Source organism: Onychostruthus taczanowskii, unplaced genomic scaffold (genome assembly GCF_017590055.1).
Source record: "Onychostruthus taczanowskii isolate IOZ18803 unplaced genomic scaffold, ASM1759005v1 scaffold65, whole genome shotgun sequence".
Taxonomy (NCBI): Eukaryota; Metazoa; Chordata; class Aves; order Passeriformes; family Passeridae; genus Onychostruthus; species Onychostruthus taczanowskii.
Window position 1 is genome coordinate 1,199,990 of NW_024504233.1, and position 23,246 is coordinate 1,223,235.

The window sequence follows — 23,246 nt, forward strand, 5'->3', positions numbered from 1 at the left end:
TCCCCTACTTTGTTTACAATTATCTTTAACATTTGAAGGATTGGTGTGAAAACCTCAAAAGGAGTTGTCAAAGCTGGCTGCTAACAAGCTTTTAGCATCATAGTCATACCACACATGCAGAGTAAATTAAGTCAATTACCTTGAAAAGATTTTATATTGATCCTTTGACTAACAACGAAGATTATCAACAAAGCAAGATCAGCAGTAATACAAGCAAGTATGTTTGTCCCTGATTCTGAAGAGTTCTGTCACGCAACGTACACAGAAGCAAATTATTGGCTAATACTGTTCAATGTAAAGCAAAAATATTCAACATGTGGTCTTCCATTAAGCAATGAGACAGCTGTAAACAGGATGACAATTGACTTATCTGCAACTGTTTTCAAGTACCAGTGTAATAGCAAAGAATAGTCTAGTCTGAAACCTACTTTTAGATCAATTGCCTTCATTTTTTACGTTATTATGCATATGGTGCAATAAAGAAGTGTTGTCTGTCAGACCTTGAAAAAAACATATCAGCACACTCCAGTCAGATAAGGAAACCAAGATTTATTAGAAACTGGTAGTTTTATAGAGCTAGAAAGGTAAACATACATTTAAGAGACAAAGAATACACAATTGAGCACAGTCATCATCAAGGCACATAATGAAAAAATCAAATCTGAAACAGCTCATCTTCTCAACATTTGAAAATGTCACCATGATTTCAATACTCATAACGGCACTTGCACGCTATAAACAAAATGGAACAAGTCTGGAAGATAGAAATGCTGAAGTCATCTTTACATCACACACACAATACATTTGCTTATTGGTCACAGTCAAACAAAATTACCAGCAACTGATCTCACAAATCCCACAAAGGTACAAAGATATTGGCAAAACCAAGGAAAACTCAGATCAGAAAGGCATTATACATATAAATGATTTGGATAGAATGACTTTTTTTTTTTTTTTTAAAGTGCAAAGTCCAACGTTTCCCTAAAGGGAAGGCCAAAATACAGCTAGAGCTGCCATTTTCTGAAATGTGATAAAAAATTTTATAATACAGATTTTACAGAATTGCTATGTATCAGTTTATGGAGAATAAACACCAGCCATGGAAGCACTGAACACAAATTTACATGTGATTGCCGTCTGAAAAATATGGCCCAAAGCATATGGGAGATTCAGGCAGTTATTTTTGCTTGCTTGCTTATTTTTCTGCTTAAAAAAATAAAGACAAAAAACCCACGCAGCCCTCATGCCCACCCAAAAAAAGGAAATAATTAAAAAGAAGACCCTTAATGACCGTAACAGAATAAAATTCTTCCTTCAATAATCCAATTTCAGCAAGTGGTCTAAGAGCAGTTGCTTTTAGAAGGTCAAGGTAAGTATAATCTCGAATTTACCAAGATTAAGACAATACACATTACAGAAAGCAGAAAAAGCCTAAATAAATGAATCGGCTAACAATTGTTAATCTATTTCAGTGTTCAGGCCTGAAGGCAACTGTGTGCCCCTCCACACACACAAAAAAAAATAAAAAAGGAAGTCACTTTGGAAGGACTTGTACATGGAAACACCTAATGTTGTGCATGGAGGAAGGGCTGCTTTGTTTTTTGAGGAGGAGCTGTTTCTCAAGCACTAGCAAGTCGGCATGCATGCTTTGCATGCTACATTAACACCAATCTGATGGGCACCTGAGGTCAGCACTGCCACTTGGTCACCTGGACAAAACACTTGAGGATTTTATTATCCCAATTTCACACCCACAGCAGATGTGCATGGAAGACTGATCTCGCATGACAAAACTGTAAAAATCCTTTACACAATAATGCAATCCTCTACTGGCTAAAAGTAGATGTAGCCCTCTGAATAAGGGAAAGAATGGAGAGTCCAAAATGACAAGCATTCCTGTTCCCAGAGCTATGGACAGCTCTGCCATTGGCTGTACTACAATTACCACCAGCTTCATACTGGATCCTCCATCCTGTTTTTAAATAGCAACTTGCACTTGTATGGAATGGATCTAACATCCAAACCTTTTCTGTTCCTTTGTATTATGATCCTATAAAACATGCAGCAGCTGTAACCCAAATTTTGCCATGGTTAATGGTGCTGACATTTACAAGTGCAATGAAAAGCAGGTCCAGTGAAGCAAGTTATCAAAATTGCTGATTGTAATACAAAAATACCGTGTAAATGCATTGAGGTATTCCGATACTGCAGAACAGCAGTTTCTCAGGCTCTTTAAATAATGAAAAACAAAAAAGGTTTGCCTGAAGACAGAGGTGATGGGCTATATTTTAATGTGTTATTCCATTATTGTGTGTACCCAAGATGCAATTTCTTATGAACTTAACGTTAAGTCTTCCAAAATAACAGAAGTGCTCACTTCTAGGCATGCAGAATGTCGCCTGTGAATTGCTTGAGTGTAGGCAGCATGACAAAACACAAAGTCACTTTCATATATTCAGTATCAAGGCAGCATAAACTTCTCCTACCTTTGGTTTCATCCAAGACAAATACACATTTAGAAAGAACAAATTACAAAAACCCCAATGAGTAAAATATGCATGATTTCCTAAAAATAAAAACATACTGCTGATTTAAAGACAGTTTCTTGATTTTTTTTTCAACTCAGTGACATTTTAAAGTGCAATATAGGTATCTGTTTAAAAATGGTGAACTGAAATTTAAGAAAGTTTCTTCCCACTTAAGGGCAAATGTGGAAGTCGCAGCATCTCTCTATAAAGATCTGTCTCTAATTGTGAGAGCAGATTACTTGAGAAAACATTGTTCTCGTATTTCCAACAGCATTAGAAGCATCTCACCTTTTTCCTTCATTTCATGCTATGCCCAAATTCTGTTTCATTTTTTCATAGACAACATAGCTGATGCTGACAGCTGGAAGCACTTTCATAAAATTAGGGGCTATCCCCCTATAAAGTCCTCGGAGTCCCTCTGTAGCAACAATCCTTTGAAAGAGACCAACCATGCTTAGCTGTGGAGCTCCTTCCACTGAGGCTAGAACAAAAAGATAATGTGTTATAAAACAGTTCTGGTAAGATTCAAAATCTTGAGCAAGTCTCAAACACTTGGATCATGAGCCTACTATCTCAGGTCCACTGAAAAGAGATCTTTTAATCCCAGACATTTGAGATACCCATGTGTCTTAATCCCAGTGGAAAGCATGATCCACCTATGTTCCTTGGAAATCTAGGCTCCCATCCTTAAGTCTATGCAGAAATCTATGAAACAAAAATCTCAGCTATGAAACTATCCTAATGAAATGCCCTACAGAGCAAACATTGCTGTCTACCCTCACAGGACAATTCAAGCCCTGTCATTTAATCTCTAAAATTTAGAAAACATTGTAAAGTTTAGAGGAGTGCTTCCACACTATGACAGGGGCTGTGTCTGGTAGTCTTGTATGGCATGTGGCTCTCAGAATACATAAAGCACCAGTCCTTGAAATGTTACTTTTTAAATTGAGTATGAAGAACAACAGTGTTGGGGGTAAGAGGGAGAAGAGACCAACATTAAGAAGAATTTTCCAGATACATCCTTAGTTTTTCTGATTTGGGTTTTTTTTTTTTTTTTTTTATTCCTATGTCTCTGCTTGAGCTAGCCCACATGATGCAATTTTCATGTGACCACCCAGAAGCATTTTCAGGAAAGAAAAGTCACCTTGAGCCTGCATGCGTGTTCTGATGAGAGCCAGAGGGTAACTGGCTAGCTGCCCACACGTGCTGGAAACGGTGCCACAGCCCAAGAGCACAAAAACACCTGGGTTCGCAGACTTCGATGCGTAGTGCTCTAGCCACGTACTCTTTAAGAGCTGCCAAGGTACAAAATGAAACAGTAAGACAAGAGATCTGCATTCAAAAAGTTAAACAAGTGCTTCTATATTCATAACAAATCCTAAGGGCTCAATCCTGAAAAGCACCAATTTCACTGGACCAATTTCACTACATGCTTGAAGTGCACAGGTAAACACCTTAGCACACAGGGAAGGACTTCCACCAGACTACAACAGTTAGTACCTAGAAGAGAAATCCTTAAAAGATCCAGCAGCAGGAAGTGGCCCATGCACCTGTAATACTTTGGGGAGAGGAGGTGGGAAACAACCCAGCACCCCACAGAGTGCAAGGAAAGCTCACACATCTGTGCACATCATCCAATGCAGAAACAAGGATGCAAACTGTAGAAAAGAAATTCCATACAGCTTTGAAAATGTTTGAACAAACAGTTCTGGTGATGGCTAATGCAGTGTCAAAAAAAGATTTGTCTAGACTAGAAAAAAATTAGTCCGTGTGTCTGAGTTATTTAAGACACTTTGAAGCAACACATATTATCTAAGGTAGATAAAAGACTTTCAGCATTGCTGGTGGGTGAAATAGGTGCCAGTTTCTCTGGAAAGGAAAGACAGCAATGTTTCAAGCTCCTCAGAAAAGCTGTGTCAGCCAGAAAGAATTCTGGTAACATGCACAGACACAGAAGGAATTTAGGTTAATATAATCCACTCGTAAACCTAACAACTGGCAAAAAATGTATAAACTATCATAATGTGAGTATCCTTTTAAAGGCATATATTTCCTATAAAATGGGTATGTTCCAGTCTAACAGGGTTAGGTTACTATGAAAGCTTGTGGTACTGCCAAGGTCTGTATAATCCTCTCATTGCACATTTCCTGCTTGGCACTCTTGCATGGAAGGGCCCATCTGCCCAGGTGCTCCTCAAGAGGGGCAAACAGAAACACTGAGGTCTTGTAACGTTAGTGGAAAGTCTCACTTGTCTTTTTAAAATTGAACCAGCTGTAATAGTACAATAGCACAAACATTCTAAAAATATCAGTGCTTTTTGTAAATTAATTAATGAGAGCTACATGCATTCACTGATTTAAACTCACCTCATAAACAGCAAGGTCAATGCCAGCATAAGGAATTATACCCAGAATATTAGGAATATAGCCTTTGTAGAAGGCTTTTGGACCTTCTCTTTTTAAAATCTTCTTAGCACAGTCAAACATCCCAGAATATTGCCCTGTTTTACCCACAGCCAATCTGGTCTTTAAAACCTAAAAGGAAAAAAAAATACCAGTCTTAATTACATACCTATTTATTAATCTAGTTTAGATACACAGTACATTTCTATTTATTGAATTCTCTAAAACTGTTTTGTACTTTGGTGCTGCAAATTTCCTTTGATTACTGGCAAGGCATTGTTACCAGCAGGCTTCTTAATGTTCTGTCCTTAGTTCAGAGCACCACACATTACTATACACTAGCTTACAATTTCTTAGCCTTTTAAAATTGCATTTTAGCTTTATTTTCTTGATCAAAACAGGCAGTTATTTGATGAACTTGAAGGCAACAGTGTAGGCAATATTCAACAGAAGTATTAGCTAAGGCTCCAGTGAGAGTACTAACATGCTAGCAGATGATACTGCTGATCTGGGAACACTAAAGCCTATTAAGAAAATAATATTTCAAAAAGTGTGACACTTAGAGAGGTAATTGAGGAACACAAGGAATAATTGTGTCTCACTACTGAAACCCAGCACCTGATTAATAATGCAAGCAAGTCTGTACTGCATCTTAGAACAAAGAAATTAGTAACAGCATCCAAAAGAAACCACAGAGGAAGTTTCCTGAGCAACAATTTGGTCTACTTTAAAGCCTCAAGAAGACTGCATCTTTCTGAGGAATTTCCTGGCACTTGACTTTTCTCTCTTACTTAGAATCATCCTAAAAACACTTCCAGGACAGTACCATATCTTTGTGAGGAAGACCAGAAGATATTGTAGAACAGTTCCCTTGTCTCCACTGATCAGTGTAATCCAGACAATCTGCATCATGTTTCAGTTCTTCCCTAACTTAACCCATCTCTTTACTCAGCTCAGCTGGGATTCACCCTCTGGAACAGCAAGGATGCTCTTTAAAGAGATCATTATTACTTCAGTAATGAAAACTGTTCCATTCCTACTGAAATCCCCACCCATGAAAAAGCTATTTAGGTTACATTTGCCATTTCTACCAAACCTGATGTTTGTATTAGTTTAGTCCCAGCCCCAACATCTATTCCAGCAAGGTTCTGCACAAGTGATAAACCTTCTGGGGAACCAGCAGTAAAGAAAATACAAGCTGTTTCTGTGAAATGGTGTGTTACAGTTACACTGGAGCAGTTATTACATTAACAGTGGTTAAAGTGCAGTGTGTAGTACCACCTACAGGTATGTGCTACAGGGGAAAGAGCAGCCAGTCCACCCAGCCTGAGCTGCAGCTGTTACATCCTTCCCCCACACTGTTCTCCTTATCAGACCCAGCTTCCCATCCTAACACAACAGAACTTCAGTTCTGTCCAGATAACACTATTCCTTGCTTACATATAGCAGGAAAAGGATTTATGACCAATTTACAAAATGCTTGAATACATATTGAATTTTAATTGTTCTTGGATGATCTTTCTTCCTGCACTAGGTTTTATTTAAATACTGTTTTTAAAAATATTATAAAGCAAAACATTACAAGAATCAGTTAGAACCTAGTATATTCTAAAATGCCTAGCACTGAAAGTCTTAAAGGAAGTCCCAAGTAAAAAAATCAGGGTACCAGATAAGAGAGGAATTTTTACAATCTTTTCAAGAGCAAAATGGGGTTTATTTAGGAAACAAACCAAACATTTTGCAGGCTCCAACAGAAGCAGATTCTCTTACCTCCATGGGATAAATAGAAGTTTGTGCTGTTGCTCCAGCCAAAGAACCAGATACAAATCTTTCAACAGTGCCTAACTTTCCATCATCCCTAGTGAGTATCTTCTTATACTGTATAGTTAAAACACAAACACACGGGTTTTTTAGGAGTGGTAACAGTTATTATAAAAGGTAAGAGTACAGTACAAAATGTCTTTTCAAGCATAAGAACATAAGAGCAAAAGAACATGCCTGTTCTTAGTTTTTCACGCATTTACAGTCACATTTGCTAATCCAAAAAGATTCTCCAGAACACAATAAAAAACATTCCAGCCTGCAAGGATTCTTAGATTAAATACCTCAGTCACCCATAATATCATCAGTGTTCTGCAAACAGCCAACTCAAGAGTACCTATATTAAGAATTCCAGAAAACAAAGAGGGACCAAATTCCCTTGCAGATCCAGTTGTCTAATCAAAGAGTGGAAGATTTTACAGAAGCACAGATTCAATGACACAGAAGCATTTAAGTACTGTACACACTGTGCCATTCCATGAGCAAAAGAATAACGTGCCCAAAGTTGTTCTGTGGCACCAAAATCTGCTGTTCAGTCTTTCAACATCCCCAAATTTATTTGGTATTTTGTTGTTTTTATCTCCTCCTTCTACAGAGATGTGCAGTGTGCTCATTTGGTCTTACTTGAGGCACTAGTATGCCTCACAGAGCAAAAATAAAGCTCATTTAAATACACCAGAATGGGAGTTCATTTTCCAAAGGAGGATTAGGCCTTAACATGATGCTTAAAGCTGATTCAGAGGTAAATATAACTCTGAAATCCAGGATGAGGGCATCATACATAGCACTGTGATATTTGACTTCAAATGAATCCCCTGTAAGTTCAGCTAGCATAGTGTGCCAAGTTGTTGCCTGCTGTCACTTTGCAGCAACAACCTAGATATGAATGCAGTACTCCACACAAAGCCATGCATGTAAAATATACATGTTTTACAGTTTAAAACATCTAACAGATATAATTCATTTGCACTGTTTATAATGCAACAGTTAAATCTTCCTAATAGTAAGTATTCTGTAGACTATTTTAAATCTGAAAGTCACTCAAATTACTATGACAAAATCCCCAACACGGGGACAATTTGGGACAAGGGGACGAGACGACAGCAATCCTATATAATACAACAGTGCCAATAAGGAACAGTGAGAGTGATTTAGGACTTTAGTTAGCATTATTATCATTATTGATCTATCATCCTACCTGTTCATAAGCCCAGAACTTAATAGCTGTTTCAGGAGCTATTTTCACAACATTTACACCATTTCCCCTCCAAAGGGATCGGACACCACCTTCTTTCAACATTTGCTTAAAACCGCTGGCTATATTCATTTTGTTTGACTTTGAACCATGAACCTAAAAAAAACCAAAACCAAAGTCACAGTACAGAACATGGCTCTGATTAGATTATAAAACTCATCAGTATTAAATTGATTAAATATATTAACTGGCAAAACTATGTGCACTATTGAAAAAAAATCTAATTTTAGCAGCACAAGTACTGTAACATTTTCTTACATTTCTTCACACATCTATAAAAGAGCATTTTTATAAACACAAAAAATGCAATTGTCAAAACATAGCCAGACCTCTGCAATTTAAACACCGACCTTGGCCCCCCATTTTTTCCTAGCAGATCTCTAGAAACTGAAGTGATGCACTGGAAACCAAGAAATTCTTGAACATTGCACCTACCTGCATCATGACTTTAAGGCGATCTAAGGGTGCTGTACCTGTTCGAGAGACAGCCCCAGCCACTCCTCCTGCCAGCAGCTGCTTCCACCACTGCCCAGTCTTCTTCTCTTCCTCTGTGAACTCATCTGGAACAGTCAAACTATCTCCTATATCCAATACCTTTATGAATCCAAAGCAAAGATGTGCAAGTAACTATCTCATTCCATCACCTCAGTTTTATCCACAGTTCTAATTCCAAATTAATATACTACCTAAGAATGTGCAAATAAAGTGCTAGTTACAAATAAAAAATATCTCTAATTTGCATTCCATAATTAACTTGCTATACATTGCTATTCACTGAAAAGCAACTTTAAGTGACTTCTGCATAGATATTGAGCAATAACACCACAGACCCACCATTTCAAAGACTGAACCATCATCATTAAAAATTACTACAAATTTCCTCCTTGAGTATGGTCCAAGCAAAGACATTCTGTCATGATCAGCAGTCCTTCAAATGCTTATATGTTGCAGCTAACCTTTCACCAGACAGTCTTGTGGGATTACTTTGGTAATCTCCTAAGGTTGCTAACAAGAGATTTCTCTCACGGTAATTTATTCACACATGTGGGATGTCTCCTTCTCCCACACTCCCCAACATTTCAAAGCAGGGTTTTAACAGCTGATATAACAGAAAATTCTATTTCCAGTGACTGCTGTGTATTATCCTACCAAATGAACAGTTTGACAGATGCCTTATAGATTTTCTTATCATCAGTTACACTCAAAGACACATTTAATTACTTTTTTCAGCTGTAAGAGCTTGACATTTCACTAAGGGGGGCACTTTTGTACTGCCGTTGGATTTAAGCAAAGAACAACATTAATATAGATTTTAATTATAAAACCAAGACAGAACACTATGAAATCTCACATCACTTTTGCTCTTAAGTGTAACCTATAATCATCCTACATGAGAAAAAGTATACTGTAGATAACGCAAATCTGCTATTACACATAAATTAAATTTATCAAAAGAGCAAAAATATATTAATAACTGATAAGTACTGACTAGAAAGTGTGTTAACTGATAAACTTTTGAACTACCATTGATTTTAACTGTAGACATTTTATCCCTAATTTATGCTGCATTCTCTCTCTGTCAGTAGACAGAATACTGTCCTGGTCATTTGGGACAAAAATTGCAGAATGCAGAGTGTAAATATAGCCACTGAACAAAAAGGATAAGCACCACCTATTCTGGATATTGAACACAGAAGACATTAATTGGAAAATCCTTTCATCTGTCTTGCATGTGAGGTTTCAAAGTGAGGTGTCATCAGTTGCTCAACTATGGAAACATCAAACAATCAATCAAAACTCTCAAAACATAAATTCAGTGTTCTAAGAGATAATATGTGTATCTGTCAGGGTTTAAACCTTGTGTATACCAAGACCTAAACACAACTAAGGAAATAAATAAATAAATTTATAAACGTGATAAATTTGAGGGCATTTATAACAGAAAGGCCACAGCTATCATAATAATTCTATGCCAATGTAGCTATCTGCTTGGAAGGGTCTGGTAGCAATTATATTATAAAAACAGAATTGTAAGAGCTGTCTGTAAATGCCAGCCAGGCTGGGAGGTTTCACATCCGCTCTTATCTCAAAGACCAGCTGTGTTGCTGGATTTTGCCTGCTGTGATAACTGGGTCATCAGCTGACTGCAACACTAAGATCACAGGAGACTCCCTCAGTTGTTCCTTGGGGGCAACTAGTGACATTCCATAATAAAAAACAAAAAATACAGATCTTTTGTTTAATAATATTAAGGAGCATTTTATTAAAGCAAAGTTTTTTCCACTAAGTAAGCTGGACCAGGACTATTTGATCTCATAGCAGTGCTTCAAGTGCTCTCTTCAGCAAACAGGGAGCTAACTGCCTTTTGGCAAGCATTCCTGAGCTGAGCTTGTACAGTGTCAAACACCCAAAGCTCTCAGATCTCATAAAATATTTTTTATTATGGAAATGCTGACTAATCCCTGGAGATATAAATGGACTCACTGTATTCAAAGGCATCCAACCTTATTTTATTTCCTCCAATAATCTACAGGAAGGATATTTAGCAAACAGGATTACTGTTGTTTTACTTACTTTATCATTGTTCTTAAAAATCAGTAACTAAGGTGTTAACAGCTCCACGCAGTAAAAATTTTTTAAATTTGTCTGCACAATGGATAAACTATTGCTGTATATTCTGTATGCTTAAATTAAATTATATGGCACAAAAGAGCACAATGTGCACAGAAAATCACCTGTCAAGAAACCAGAGATTGTATGATAATGATACTATATAACTGTAAATACAAATTTCAACATAAGAAACAGTTAAAATGTCTATATAAGTTGTTTCAACAAATCAAATCGTACTGTAATGTGCGAAGAAAAGTGTTTAATATTGTGGTTATTATTTTTCTGTGAAATATCTCCAAAATAGGAAAAAGATTCTGTCCTTAGAATTACTGATAATTATTTGCAAAGTTTAGATGACGTTGTTCGTTCAGAAGGAACTCATCTAACACAATCCTGCTTGTAAATGGGAGAGTATGAAGTGAAAAGGAAAACCAAACAATACAGATATGCTTGAAATATAAGAAGTGTGAAGCTGTTATACTCAATATCACAAATTAACACATCAGAGATGAACTTAAGAGCTGCACTAGGTTAAAAGGGAAGTTTGAACTTACAGTGGAATGTTTCCAGTATCGAATTATTTCTTCAATGTCTGTAGCTGGATTAAACATAAAATGATCTCTCCACTCATTCCAGTCTACTGTCATTGTCCCATCAGCATCAATACTGAAAAGAATTTGAACAAAACTATATAAGGAAATAGTAATGGTGGAGTTTTGTTCTGGTTTTCTGCCTTTTCTTCCCCCTCCCCCCACCTTTTTTTTTTAATTTATGTTATCACATCAATAACTGTGTTGTGCTGCACGCTTCTTCAAATAACTGTAAATCCCAAACTGACTGTAAATTCCATATAGTGACTTCAAGGCTGAATCTGCCATGGCCTTTCAATACTATGCTTCTCTTATCCAAGTGCATCTGTCCTATTCCATTTAAAAACTTAATACAGTGCTTCTTTCTATCAACAATATTTACAGAGAAATAAAGTAACATCTCCTCCCAGAACCAGATGCTCCAATAGTAACTACCAACACCTTTCAAAGTCATAATCCCGTTTACCCCCTTTCTGAAATAGAAAAATATAGAAATTAACAATACAAGGAAGATTAAGCTGCCTCAAAAAATAATAATTCCTGACCTTTGCAGGATCTTTTCTGCCTGTTTTTCTGAAATGTCTATACCCAATATCTTGAGGGACTGGACAACTTCTGAGGCTTCAATTTTTCCTTGAAACATTAAAACAAAGATGATACGTATTTAAAATGTGCATCTTAATAAACTTAGCATCTTGGAGCTCATTGCAACAGCTGAATAATAGCAAAGATGATCTAAAAATCAGCTTAGCACAGACAATGTGTTTTGATTGTCTACTACAAGGATGAAGCAAATAAGATGCAAATATACAGTTAGTTAAAAACTGGTTTGTCTTTAATAGCTAGAAATAGTCAAAAATTTTCTCACAGTTTCTCCATTTGGGGAACAAGAAGCACCAGTTCAATGTATTTGGAAAAAATAGAAAGAATAAAGACTTCTTTTTTTTATCTGTAGCAAACTTTAATTATGGTCACGTTAAGGAAAAGAAGGACTCCATATTCACAATTTTTTTTTCCAGTCAGACAAATATAGGTTACACTACTTTTAATGCAGTTTCTTCAGACGATGTTTGAACAAATAAAATAAATCAAGGTATACCATCATTGTTTTTGTCCAGGCTCTTAAATGCCAGTTTCATCTTTTTCTCATGTTCTTTAAGATACTGCATAAATTCTTCAAAATCCAGCTGTCCATCCTGGTTAGTATCCCCAGCTTTAAAAATTTTCTATTGAGAGAAAAATGAATATTTTGTTTGTCCAAATTACAGCAGGTCACAAAGCATCATTTTGTTTTCAAAATTTAACACACTCAGTATTTGCATAGGGAGAGAAAACACTTGGCAGTAAATATATATTTAAGAAAGAATTATTTGTTATTTACATAACTTTTCTGTGCAGAAATTTTAAGGTTTCTTGCCAGCACTGGCAAGTTATACCTACAGGCATCAAATAATTTGTGGAGGAAGAGATGGGGGACAAGAGAAAAACCTGAGAGAGAACAACCTGAGAGAGAACAAGCTTAAGCCTGTGAGTTTCCTGTATATGAAATCTGTCAATAAAATAAGCAGAACCTTGGCTATCATCTTAATAAAGTGGTCTATTAATTACAAATGATGAAGACAAAAAATACAAACAGCAATTAACTGTTTAAATGCTGACCAAAAATGACAAAGATCTTGCTCCACTGGTACTTGCAGCCCTCAGCGTTTGAGAGAACACAGCTTTCTGCTCCAAACTGAAGCCCTGACTACATTTTTAAACAAACACAAACACACTTATCTTCCTTCCTTGTGTGTGCTTCCTAGGAACTGTCCTGCAGATAGAAACACTTCATGTACAATTAACTATGCATTGAATGCATGGTATGCAATTGCCAGGACTGCAGGAAACAAGTCTCAAACACAGCCCAGGCAGACACTTCTCCACCCACAAAGGGCCAGGAAACTTCACCATCTCCATGTGCGAAAACTTACTTGTTAGAGAAGGGCAATTAGAGCAGCCCTGCAAGCAGCAGCCTGTAACTGCTGAGCCTTGTGCTCCAGACAAAGCCCAGGGAAGCTCTGCAGGGTTTAGGAGCTTGGGTTTTACACCCCAGCAAGGGCAGCTCTGGGCACGGAGAGCCAAGGCCACAGCAGGGCCACGGCCGCTGCCATTGCTCCTCGTGCTGCTGCAGGGAAACCAGCCCGGAACCCTGCTCCAGAACACAAGATTTAAGGGAAAATTGTGTCTTATCCCCTCCTTTGGACAATGGTCCCTGTGGGTTCCCTCAATGTGCAAAATCCTAGGGGGGAGCACTCAGTAGCAGACAGGAGACCAAGCTGACAGCACGATCTCCTCACCAACTGCAGCTTCCCAGCACTGCAGCCTACATGTAGCAGAGATGCTGAAAAGCAGCACATGAGAACAGCCTCGCTCAGCTTCAGTCCTGTGCAGATCACAGAAGGCCAAGAATGAAGCAGCAGAGCACCGGGCTTTTGTGCACAGTGAAGGGAACTGCAAAAATCCAGCAGCTGCTCATTCACAAGCACAGTCAGCTGTGTATGCTCCTGCTCCTTGGAAAATTCACCGGTGCCCTTCTTTTCTGCAGCTGAAATTCTTCCGAATTTCAAACAGCAAAAATTCTTTGACGTATCTTCTATTCAGCAGACTGCCTTGCACAACTGTAATTTCTGAATAAAGAAACACTCCGCAAGATTTGAATGGCTGTACTAATCTGCAAAATCTGGTTTTAATTTTGTTTACTCCTCTTTAATTAAGAGGACTCAAAAGACCAAAGTCCAACAAGTTCTAGGCTACAGAAACTAAACACAGAGGAAGCAGAATATTGGTGTATTTGTTGCAGAAGTCTGAAAAAGACTGAGGGTATCTAAACAATTTATGTTGCCTCCTTCATCTTCCCTATCCCTTTACAAAAAGTAATGTACTTCAAAGTTTCATCTCAAAAAACCAAAATCTATACGATTATCAAGGATTTCTCAATGAAATGGAGCAAACTGACGTGGTACACCAGTGAAATGAGCAACTTATTTACCTTCCATAATACAGCAAGTTGTGCACAGTAAAAATCAAGTCAATTACCCCACTCATGGCACCTCATGCTGCAGGGTCTGAGTGTCCTGCTGGGCTCCCACGCCTTCCTGAGAAGAGTGACTTATGTGACACTTGTAATCGCTTTGTGTGAGTTCTACTTCACACCAATTGTTACTGTTCCCTATTGCTAGCTGAACTACACAAACCAAAATGCAGAACAACGAAAGTGGTTTTCTGTGTCACATATCTGTGAGGACAAAACTTGAACTGAATTATAATTATAGTAGAACCTCCACTGCTGAGGATGATGTGAGCCAAAGAAAACAGAAACTCCATGTTAGTGTAGAGAGCTGGTAATTTCTGTATGTGAAGGGGGGCACCTTTCAGTTCATCTGCAAAAGAAATGGAATCCATATTGCAACAATGAGAAAATGGTAAGCACAAACATACTCTCCATTTCCTCCTTTTGTTTTGACAGTTATTTTCCAGACTTCAAGTCAGTCTCAGCCACTCTCAGTGAAGCAGGACAGAAATGACAGGGAACAAAAACATATGGCACATGTGTTTTTCTCTCAGTACAAATCTAAAAGCTCATGCAAACAAAAGCCTCTTGCTGTCTGTGAGGTGAACTAATCATGTGGGTGTTAAGGTTTCAGATTAAAATCAGTAATTTGCAAGTTTGTGGAACAGGAACATCGAAAGAAGCTTGTCTTCTACTTGGCAGGCAGAAACTTCCTCCTGGGGGGGTCCATACTCCATGGGCATAGCCAGCAGGAAGACACCTCTGGATTCTGTGGGGAGCCTGGCACACTAAGTCCTTGGTACAAACTGCCCCTTCACCGCATCAAATAGTAATTCAAGTTGGAAGGAACCTCTGGAGTCCATTGAACTCAACCCCAGCTGAAAGCATGTCTAATTAGATCTAATTAGATCAGGTTGTGTGGGACCACATCCAACTGAGTCTTGGACATCATCAAGGAAGGAGATTCCACAGGCTCCACACACAAACTACTCCATCACTCAATCACTCCCCACTACAGTTCAACACTGAATCCAACTCTGCTCTTCTAAATTTAATATACCACCAGATTTTGTATAATTACAGCCACTTGTCACTCTCCCAGTGCCTGGGTCACCAGCTTCTCAGATGGAGGAGCACTGGATGCATTTTAAAATAGGCATGCTTACAATAGAGCAGGAACCAAGGTGCCAACACTCGCTTACAAGCCCTGGGAAACAATGTTTGGCATGCCTGCCACATCAAACCTGCCATTTCTTGTTACTGCCTTACTGTGGGATCACCTCACCTTCACAAAGGCTCAGATCCAAATGTTTATTTTTCAAGGCACACCATTTTTTTCTCATTGTCTAAAAACTGTAATCACAAGCAGTAAGGATAATTCACTGGGTAAAATGAAATGGTGACCACATAAATAATTGTTAATTGCTGACAGATGTAGGAACACAGTTTGGACGATGACATGAGCTATAGCAATGTGTGCTTGCAGCCCAGAAAGCAAATCACATCCTGGGCTGCAGAAAAGAGAAGTATGACCAGCAGCTCAAGGCAGCTTCCATTCCTCTACTCTGCCCTCATGAGACCCCACCTGGAGTAGTGTATCCAGCTCTGGGCTCCTCAGCACAGGAAAGACACAGACCTGGTGCAGTGGGGCCTGAGGAGGCCCCAAAGATGATCAGAGAGCAGGAGCACCTCTCCTGCGAGATGCCTGTGAGGAAAGGCTGGAGTTTTTCAGACTGAGGATGAGAAGGCTCCAGGGAGACCTCACTGCAGCCTGTTGGTACTTAAAGGGGCTTATAAAAGAGACAAATATTTTAGCAGGACCTGTAGCAATAGGACAGGGAGAATGGTTTTAAATGTAATGAGTGTTGATTTAGATTACATATAAGGAAGAAGTTTTTTACAATGAGTGTGGTAAAACACTGGCACAGGTTGCCCAGAGCCTGGCAGATGCTCCACCCCTGGGAACATTTGAGGTGAGGCTGGGTGGGGTTCTGAGCAACCTGATATAGCAACCTTGTTATATTGCAGGGGAATTGGACTACAAGACCTTTTAAAAATCATTACCAATCCAAACAATGCTATGATTCTGTGATCTTTCTTTTTAATGCTACAAGCCTTCACACAAACAGACTAAAATGCTCCTGTGCTGACCTATTTGGTCATGACACTGTCACCTCTTTCTTCCTCTTTTCTTCATAATTCTACTATTTTTGTTCTTTTTCTGTTGCATATTTTGTTAATACAGCTGCTTTCCAAGTCCTGCACAACCAACCCAAGAGGCCACAAGCAGACTGAAACACTGAAGGTATTTCAAAAAAAACTTCTCCATTATATAAATCATGTTGCAGTGTTGAATTCCTACTCCATCAGAAGACCTCTGTATTTGGTGTGGAAATGTAAGTTAGTCAGCAGGTCTGTTGAAAAAAAAAAAAGAATTACAGACAGGCTTTATATACACATCAAAAACTCCCTACCCTTCTCTGTAAGTGTCCTGATGAATTATTAGATTGCTCTATGCCAAAGTTATGAACTTTAACACATTCATGGTTACAACATAAAGACAATGAATGCAATACACTAGAAATCTTGATGTTTTTATGTAGACTTTTCTTCCAAATTCACAGTCTAATTTTTACATTATTTAGTATCATTATTTGTGTATTGTGCATAAGTCTTCACATTCTGTTTACAAAACTGAACTGTGCATAGAAGGTGGGGCTGCTGAGTACAAAGGATTACCAATTAATTAATTAATTTGTAATTTCAGCTAATTAATATAATGTAAAGAATATTTAATAGGAAGTGATTCATCAAGAAGTTATTTGCTTCCTATCATGCTATCTACAAGACACAAGCATAAAACAGCACTTCAAGATACATCACTGGTGCAAGCAGCAATTGTGTGTTCTGCAATCTGCAGCCAGAGTTCCAAAGGGCACAGATACAAATGCTGCATACAAAGAACTCCAGCACCTCAGTAAGAACATCATCATGGCTCTAGACTACAATAACCCAAAAATCTCTAGCCAAGATTCTTAAGTCAGCCTTGTCAAACTACATCACTTGGGAGATAAATCCAGCATAAAGGGACAGGGCCTGAGGATGTGTTCACACAGCATTACAGCCCAGTGAGCCCCATAACACACGAGCTCGACTGACACTTCACATCCAGAAATCCAGCACAACACTGGGTAAAACCGGAATTCGCACTGCCTCTAAAGGCCTCCCAACTTGCCCAAATTCAGCATTCATTTTTGCTCTCTTGCCTCCCAAAGGATACTACTGACATGTAAACAGTGTCCAAGCAGGCTCTTTAAACCTGCTACAGACATTAGGAGCCCCCACCCCAGTAGAGCAGACTCGCACCCTTGACAGCAGCAGATGTTGCTATCAGCTGCAGAGCTTCCCCTTCCTGTTCCCTGTCCTAAGCACCGCTCTTCCCTGCTACAGGACAGCACTGGCAGAGATCTTCTCCCTGGCCCATTTCAGCTAACAGAATCTCTAGAAAACGAGACAAAAAAGGACAAGATGCAAGTGTGAGTATGCTCTCCCAAAATGCCTCGCAGAGGCTGCTCCTTCAGGACCTGGATAAACTCTCTCAACTCATAGCTATGAATTAAATTTCAAGAATCTGAAACAGCATACATGGAAGATGCAAACTATCCCTTGAACTTTCATTCAGCATTCTTTGCAAGTTACACTAGTATTTTTGACTTTGAGCATACTTGGTAGACTGAGTTTTCCCATTAAATAGGACAACTCTGCTACTGAGGCATCCCAGCCATAGTAATTTCTAAGATTTAACAGTTTCCCTTGTTTGTTCACCTGGGACACACTGCTGTCTCAAGACAGGGATTTAGCAAAGCATTTCAACACAGCCGTTAAGGGAATTAAGGGAGGTCTCAGAGGTGAGAATTTGGGAATTCTTGGCATTCTTGCACTTTGCAGCAACAGGAGGAAGAATTAATCATTCACTGTACCTTGTCACTATTCAAGAAAAAAACCTGTGGATCTGCATATCAGGTATGAATAATTCTAAGAGTAGATACAGTGTGATACAAGATACCCATGTATCTTCCTCCAAGTTACCAAAGTAATCACTGTTTCTTCTGTTTCTAGCCTAGCTACAACATGATTAAGGAGGCTTCAGTTACCTTGGTCTACTACCCTTCTAATTTTGCATATAGGGGAAGTTACCAAAATTAAAATAAGTGCAAAAATCTTAATAAAGCAGTTGAGAAATATTTAAGGACATATTTAGCTCAGTCACTAAACAAGTGTGTGCTTTCTGGACTAAGAACTGCTAGGGAAAGCTCAGGCTCTGAAGCACTATCTAGCTGCAGGTTTTAGAGGCCAGAGAAAAGCACAGAAGGAAACAATACACACCTGGGCCATTGTCAGCCATGCCCATGCTGAGACACAGCAGTGGAACCCAGCACAGGGGCCTGCCTCACTTGGCAGAATTCTGAATTTCCTGTGGCTTAAATGCAGAAACATACTTTAAGTGTTCTGAGTATTTTTAGATGTGATTGGACTCAAATTTTCAGAAACAGTCAATTACTCTAAACAGACGATAGTGTGATTGTTGTGAATTTAGTCTCGCTAGGCCCTGTGTCCACCACACAGAGGGGCCTCTTCACGCTGTTTCTTTATCCAAAAGAGCTTTAATGTAGCCAAAGGCTTATATCAAAATGTTAAGAGAGTTAGTCCAAATAAGATCATTAGGCTGGTTCCAGAATATAGTTATTCATTTCAGTAACATCTTCCTACTCTTAGTCCAGAACTCAATGTATAAATAGCACCTGAATTTGAATACTTGGCTGTTCCTATCCTAAACTGAAGCTTGAAATATGGGGTTCACCTCCTACGGATTTACTGTAAGGACTGATTGCAGCAGAAGGAAAGGATGAACAAAAATAGTACTTCATCCAACCACTCACACCATTTATGGTGCTCCCGCCTACAAGACTCACGGCATTCTGAAGACACAGCATGAGATCATGTGTGATTTGATCCCAGCATCTATTTTGTGTCCCTGCTTATCAAAGTCACTGTACAATAGCTGTTAATATTGCCTGGAAAGCAACATTTGATAGTTACCACCCTAAATTCCTCCTTCATAGATAAGGATACATTATGTCAGGAATCTTCTGCAAAGCTTTGCAAAGTAACCCACTCCTGGCAGGTATTGTATATCCTACAATATAAGCAGCACGTGTTTCAGATTTTCCAGTCATTTACTTTTATCTGTCAGATACTGCCAAAAGGCAGGTCAAGTAGAACATAGTCAGGAGGTACTGTCAGGCTGAGCTATGGGGGAAAAATGGTTCTTCCTTAGAGGGACATGCAAGCCACCTCCAAAGCTTACCACACAGGTTCACAGCTGATAGAAGGTGCATACCTGTAGTCTATTACTCTTCTAAAAACATGAATATTCCTTCTAGAGAGGAACTGCACTTAAAGACAAAAGAGTAAAACAGTACCAGCAGCACAAACACTATACTGTGAAGGTGGTACAACTTTGGATCAACCAACTGGCTTTGCAGTGAAACCCAGGAACACTCAAAGAGTCTCTTTTCCACAGGTTAGCCAGAAAGCAGCTGTGGAGCTCAGGACAATGGCCAACACTCCCAGGTATATGGATTTCATTCTATGTGTTGGAAGTCAGCCTTGCAAGAGATTTTTGAAAACCTAACACAGATCAGCATCAACATAATGAGGCTTGAGTCTCTGATGCACCCATGAGGCACCAAAACTGACCCTGCTCTAGGACATCCCAAGCTCTGCCCACGCCATGGTGCCACTGTGCTGGCAGGGCTGAGCAGTTCAGAAGAAAACACTTTGCCCCATTGTATAACATTTTTACGTCCCAATTCCTTACTCATTGGTTACTAGTAATTATCAGACTACTTCTGCCTCTCCAAATATGATGATTCAATATCTGACTTCATTATTACAATATCTTTTTACCAAGCAGTAAGAAAAATGAACTGAACATCACTTTAGAGCCTGAAGTGGGAGAAAGCAGTATGGAGCTGCAAGAAAGTACAGGAAGCAGATTAGCCACAAAAAGGCAGGAAAGGCACTACTCTAGTGTCTGGTTCCAACTCTGCCCACCACAGTTAGCTCAGCTTCTGTGAGCACACAGAAGTTTCCCTGCACTCCAATAATTCTCCCACTCCTCCCAAATGAGAAGGTGACTCATGGCTAATATTGTTTACTCCGTGTGTCTTTTACAACTAAGGCAGCAGTTCCTGCTCTCTGTTACATCCAGGTATGTCTAGATTATGTCTGTTTCATGGCTATCTCTTTCAGTTTATCCTGAAGCAACTGAGAATCATCTGACACCTATTGCACTATTAATGAAGATCACTGATTTTGAGAAAGAACTTGGAACTTCAATTCTAAGTTGCTCAAATATTCAGCAGCACACCAGGGCTTTCAGTGAATTATATGGGAAGACCACCTTTGTTAAACACCAGAAAATTAGCTGGTCACCTGTTTCCCCATTGTTCAATATAAGTAAAACCCCCAAATTGTTACAATCAAACTGGTACAACAGGTTTACAACAATGTGTGTATAAATGTGTGACTGGAGTTTACAGCTAGCATGCTCCAAACACTGACAACTCTCATGGATAACCAAAAAGGCCAACCTCTCCCTCTTTTAATTACAAAAACCTAAGAACACAAAAGGTGCCTATTGTAAAGATGATTTTGACCAGCAGCAACACTGAAGTGAAAGTGTGCTTTGATTTATACTCTTGAATAAACACCATTCAACTCAAGAGGCCTGTTGGATACTTTTCTCTTAAGTATAGGAGACAGAGAATTAAATATAACAAAAGGAGCAAAACAGAGACAAAACAACCAGACCACAGGGAAAAACTGTCACACAATCAGCATAAGGTCACTGAATTATTGACCCAAGACACCTTTTAACAATGGAATTGAAATTTAAGTTCCTTTTCCTGCACCTCCTTCAGAAAGTATGCAACAGCTAGTACAGGCACAGCAGCGCAATGCCAGGGAATCATTCTTTAAACTGAAACAAGCAGAATTGTTACAATAGTAGCTTCCCCCACACTTCTCACGTGTACCTGCTCAGCATAAATAAACCTACGTGTGTCTTGTCAGCACACCTGCCTTACCACACAAACACTTGTGCCCACAGAATTGTGTATTAAATTATTTTCTATGGTGATCCCTGGGGATTACTGAAAATAATTAGGAAAGAGAAGTTTCTCTTCCAGGTAACAGGTCAGACCTGCTAGTGTAAATCAGCATCACATTGGAATGCTTGATGACTTAAGTTTTACTGACTTCTGAGGTCACAGCATTGACACAAGGGACAAAGGAATGTAATAGTCCAACTGATCACTGCAGAAGCCACATCACCAAGAGTTTCAGCACTGTCGGTTTCACGGTTTGATGGCCACTGTTACAAGTGTGCATTTTCTAATAAAGGGCCTCGATATCTGACAACAGTCCATGTCAAGAATAATAATTTCCATGTCTATGTGTTTAGCTTAAATAACTAGTTCTGAAATTACAACCTACGGCTATGCAGGTTTGCACTACCTGCTGCCCAAAGTAAACCCTAATTTACTCTGATCTAGATTATGCATGGGTGGAGCGGCGGACAAAAGCTGTAAATTACCATCCTTTATCGTATTGGAAGAGGAATGTACGGCAAATCACTCAACAAGAAGTCAAAGGATGTCAAAAGTCCACACACGATGAGTAAACCCACTTGGCAGAGGAACGGCCGACAGCTGTACGCGCTCGGGACCCTTCGCCTACAACCCGGGGCGCGCCTGTACAACACGGCCCCTGGCGCTGGAACTGCGGCCCGGGGAGGGAAAACGCCAGGCCCGAGGCCGCCTCCCCCAAGGAGCGGCCCCACGCCGCCGGACACGGCTCCCGGGCGCTGCAGCCGCGGCCGGGCCGCGCCCCGTCCCTCGGGCACAGCGGCCGGGCCCGCCTCGCCCTGTGCTCCGCACGGCGCGGGGGCCGGCAGCGCCCGCCCGGCAGCGGCTGCGGGCCCGCGCTTACCTCCTCCGCCTCCTTCCCCAGAGGGATGCCCATGGCCCGGAGGCCCGTCTGGAGCTCGGCAATGTCCACCCTCCCGTCTTCGTTGAGGTCCAGCTTTCGGAAGAGGTTGGCGTACCGGGACTCGCCATCCCTGTTCCCGTCGCAGGCGGCCGCCGGCAGAAGGAAACCCCGCAGGAGCTGGAACATGTCGAGGCCGTGCAGCGCGTACAGACGGACAGCGTCCCTCGACTCCCGCCGGCTGGGCGCGGACGAGACACCGCCCGCGATGCTGCCAGCGCTCGCAGCTGCCAGGGGAGGGGAGAGCAGGGAAGGGCCGGCCCGAGCCCGCCCGGCGGCGAGGGGCGGAGAGAGGGCGGGGAGCGGCGGGGCTCCCTCCACCCCCGCGGCTGGGCGGGAAACGCGCGCTGAGGGAAGGGAGCGGCCCGCAGCCCCTCGGGCTCGTCACTGCGCTCCCGCCCGCGCTAACGCGCCTGTAGCAGCTGAACGCTTCCAGCTCAGGCAGAGAAATACCACAAACGCTGCAAAAGACTGAGTTTGGATGCTTAGGCTCATTCTAGTCTCCCCCCCCCCCCCCTTGTGTGTTTTCGCGGGGGGGGCTAGCTGCGGAGGGCTCTGTTGAAAGTGTATGAAGAGCATCCCAACCTAAGTGCAGTCTGAAAGAGCTTGGCTACTTGGCCTAACAGAATAAACATTAGAAGAGGAAACGTCTAGGGGTTTTTTCTTCATAATGGCTTCATAAATAAATTAGTGGAGTTAATGGAAAAGTGTACAGGTTGTGTACAAGTAAATGGATAGAAAATGTCACGACACAGTCTCTCTTTCCACAAGAGAGTTGCAGTGAAAAGGAATTTCAGCTGCCACTGAGTTGAGCCCTGGTTTCCTGGTGCATACTCAGCCAACACACAGCCATGGAAAATGTATTTCCACAC

The 23,246-nt window shown here is 40.3% G+C and overlaps 1 protein-coding gene across 3 annotated transcripts; it reads right to left on the reverse strand.

The window, feature by feature from the left end:
- Positions 1-529: 529 nt before the first annotated feature.
- On the reverse strand, positions 530-22,870 carry SLC25A24 (solute carrier family 25 member 24). Of its 3 annotated transcripts, none has more exons than XM_041420649.1 (10): positions 22,318-22,870; positions 12,310-12,436; positions 11,756-11,843; positions 11,175-11,286; positions 8,443-8,601; positions 7,951-8,103; positions 6,702-6,809; positions 4,896-5,063; positions 3,673-3,823; positions 530-3,009 (listed from the first exon to the last, which is right to left on the reverse strand). In XM_041420649.1, the coding sequence occupies exons 1-10, from the start codon at positions 22,501-22,503 to the stop codon at positions 2,831-2,833; spliced, it is 1,431 nt and encodes a 476-aa protein (XP_041276583.1). In that variant the 5' UTR covers positions 22,504-22,870; the 3' UTR covers positions 530-2,830. The 3 variants fall into 3 exon arrangements, with proteins under 3 accessions (XP_041276583.1, XP_041276584.1, XP_041276585.1); XM_041420650.1 differs by lacking the exon at positions 22,318-22,870 and adding an exon at positions 21,964-22,048; XM_041420651.1 differs by lacking the exons at positions 11,756-11,843; positions 12,310-12,436.
- Positions 22,871-23,246: the final 376 nt, after the last annotated feature.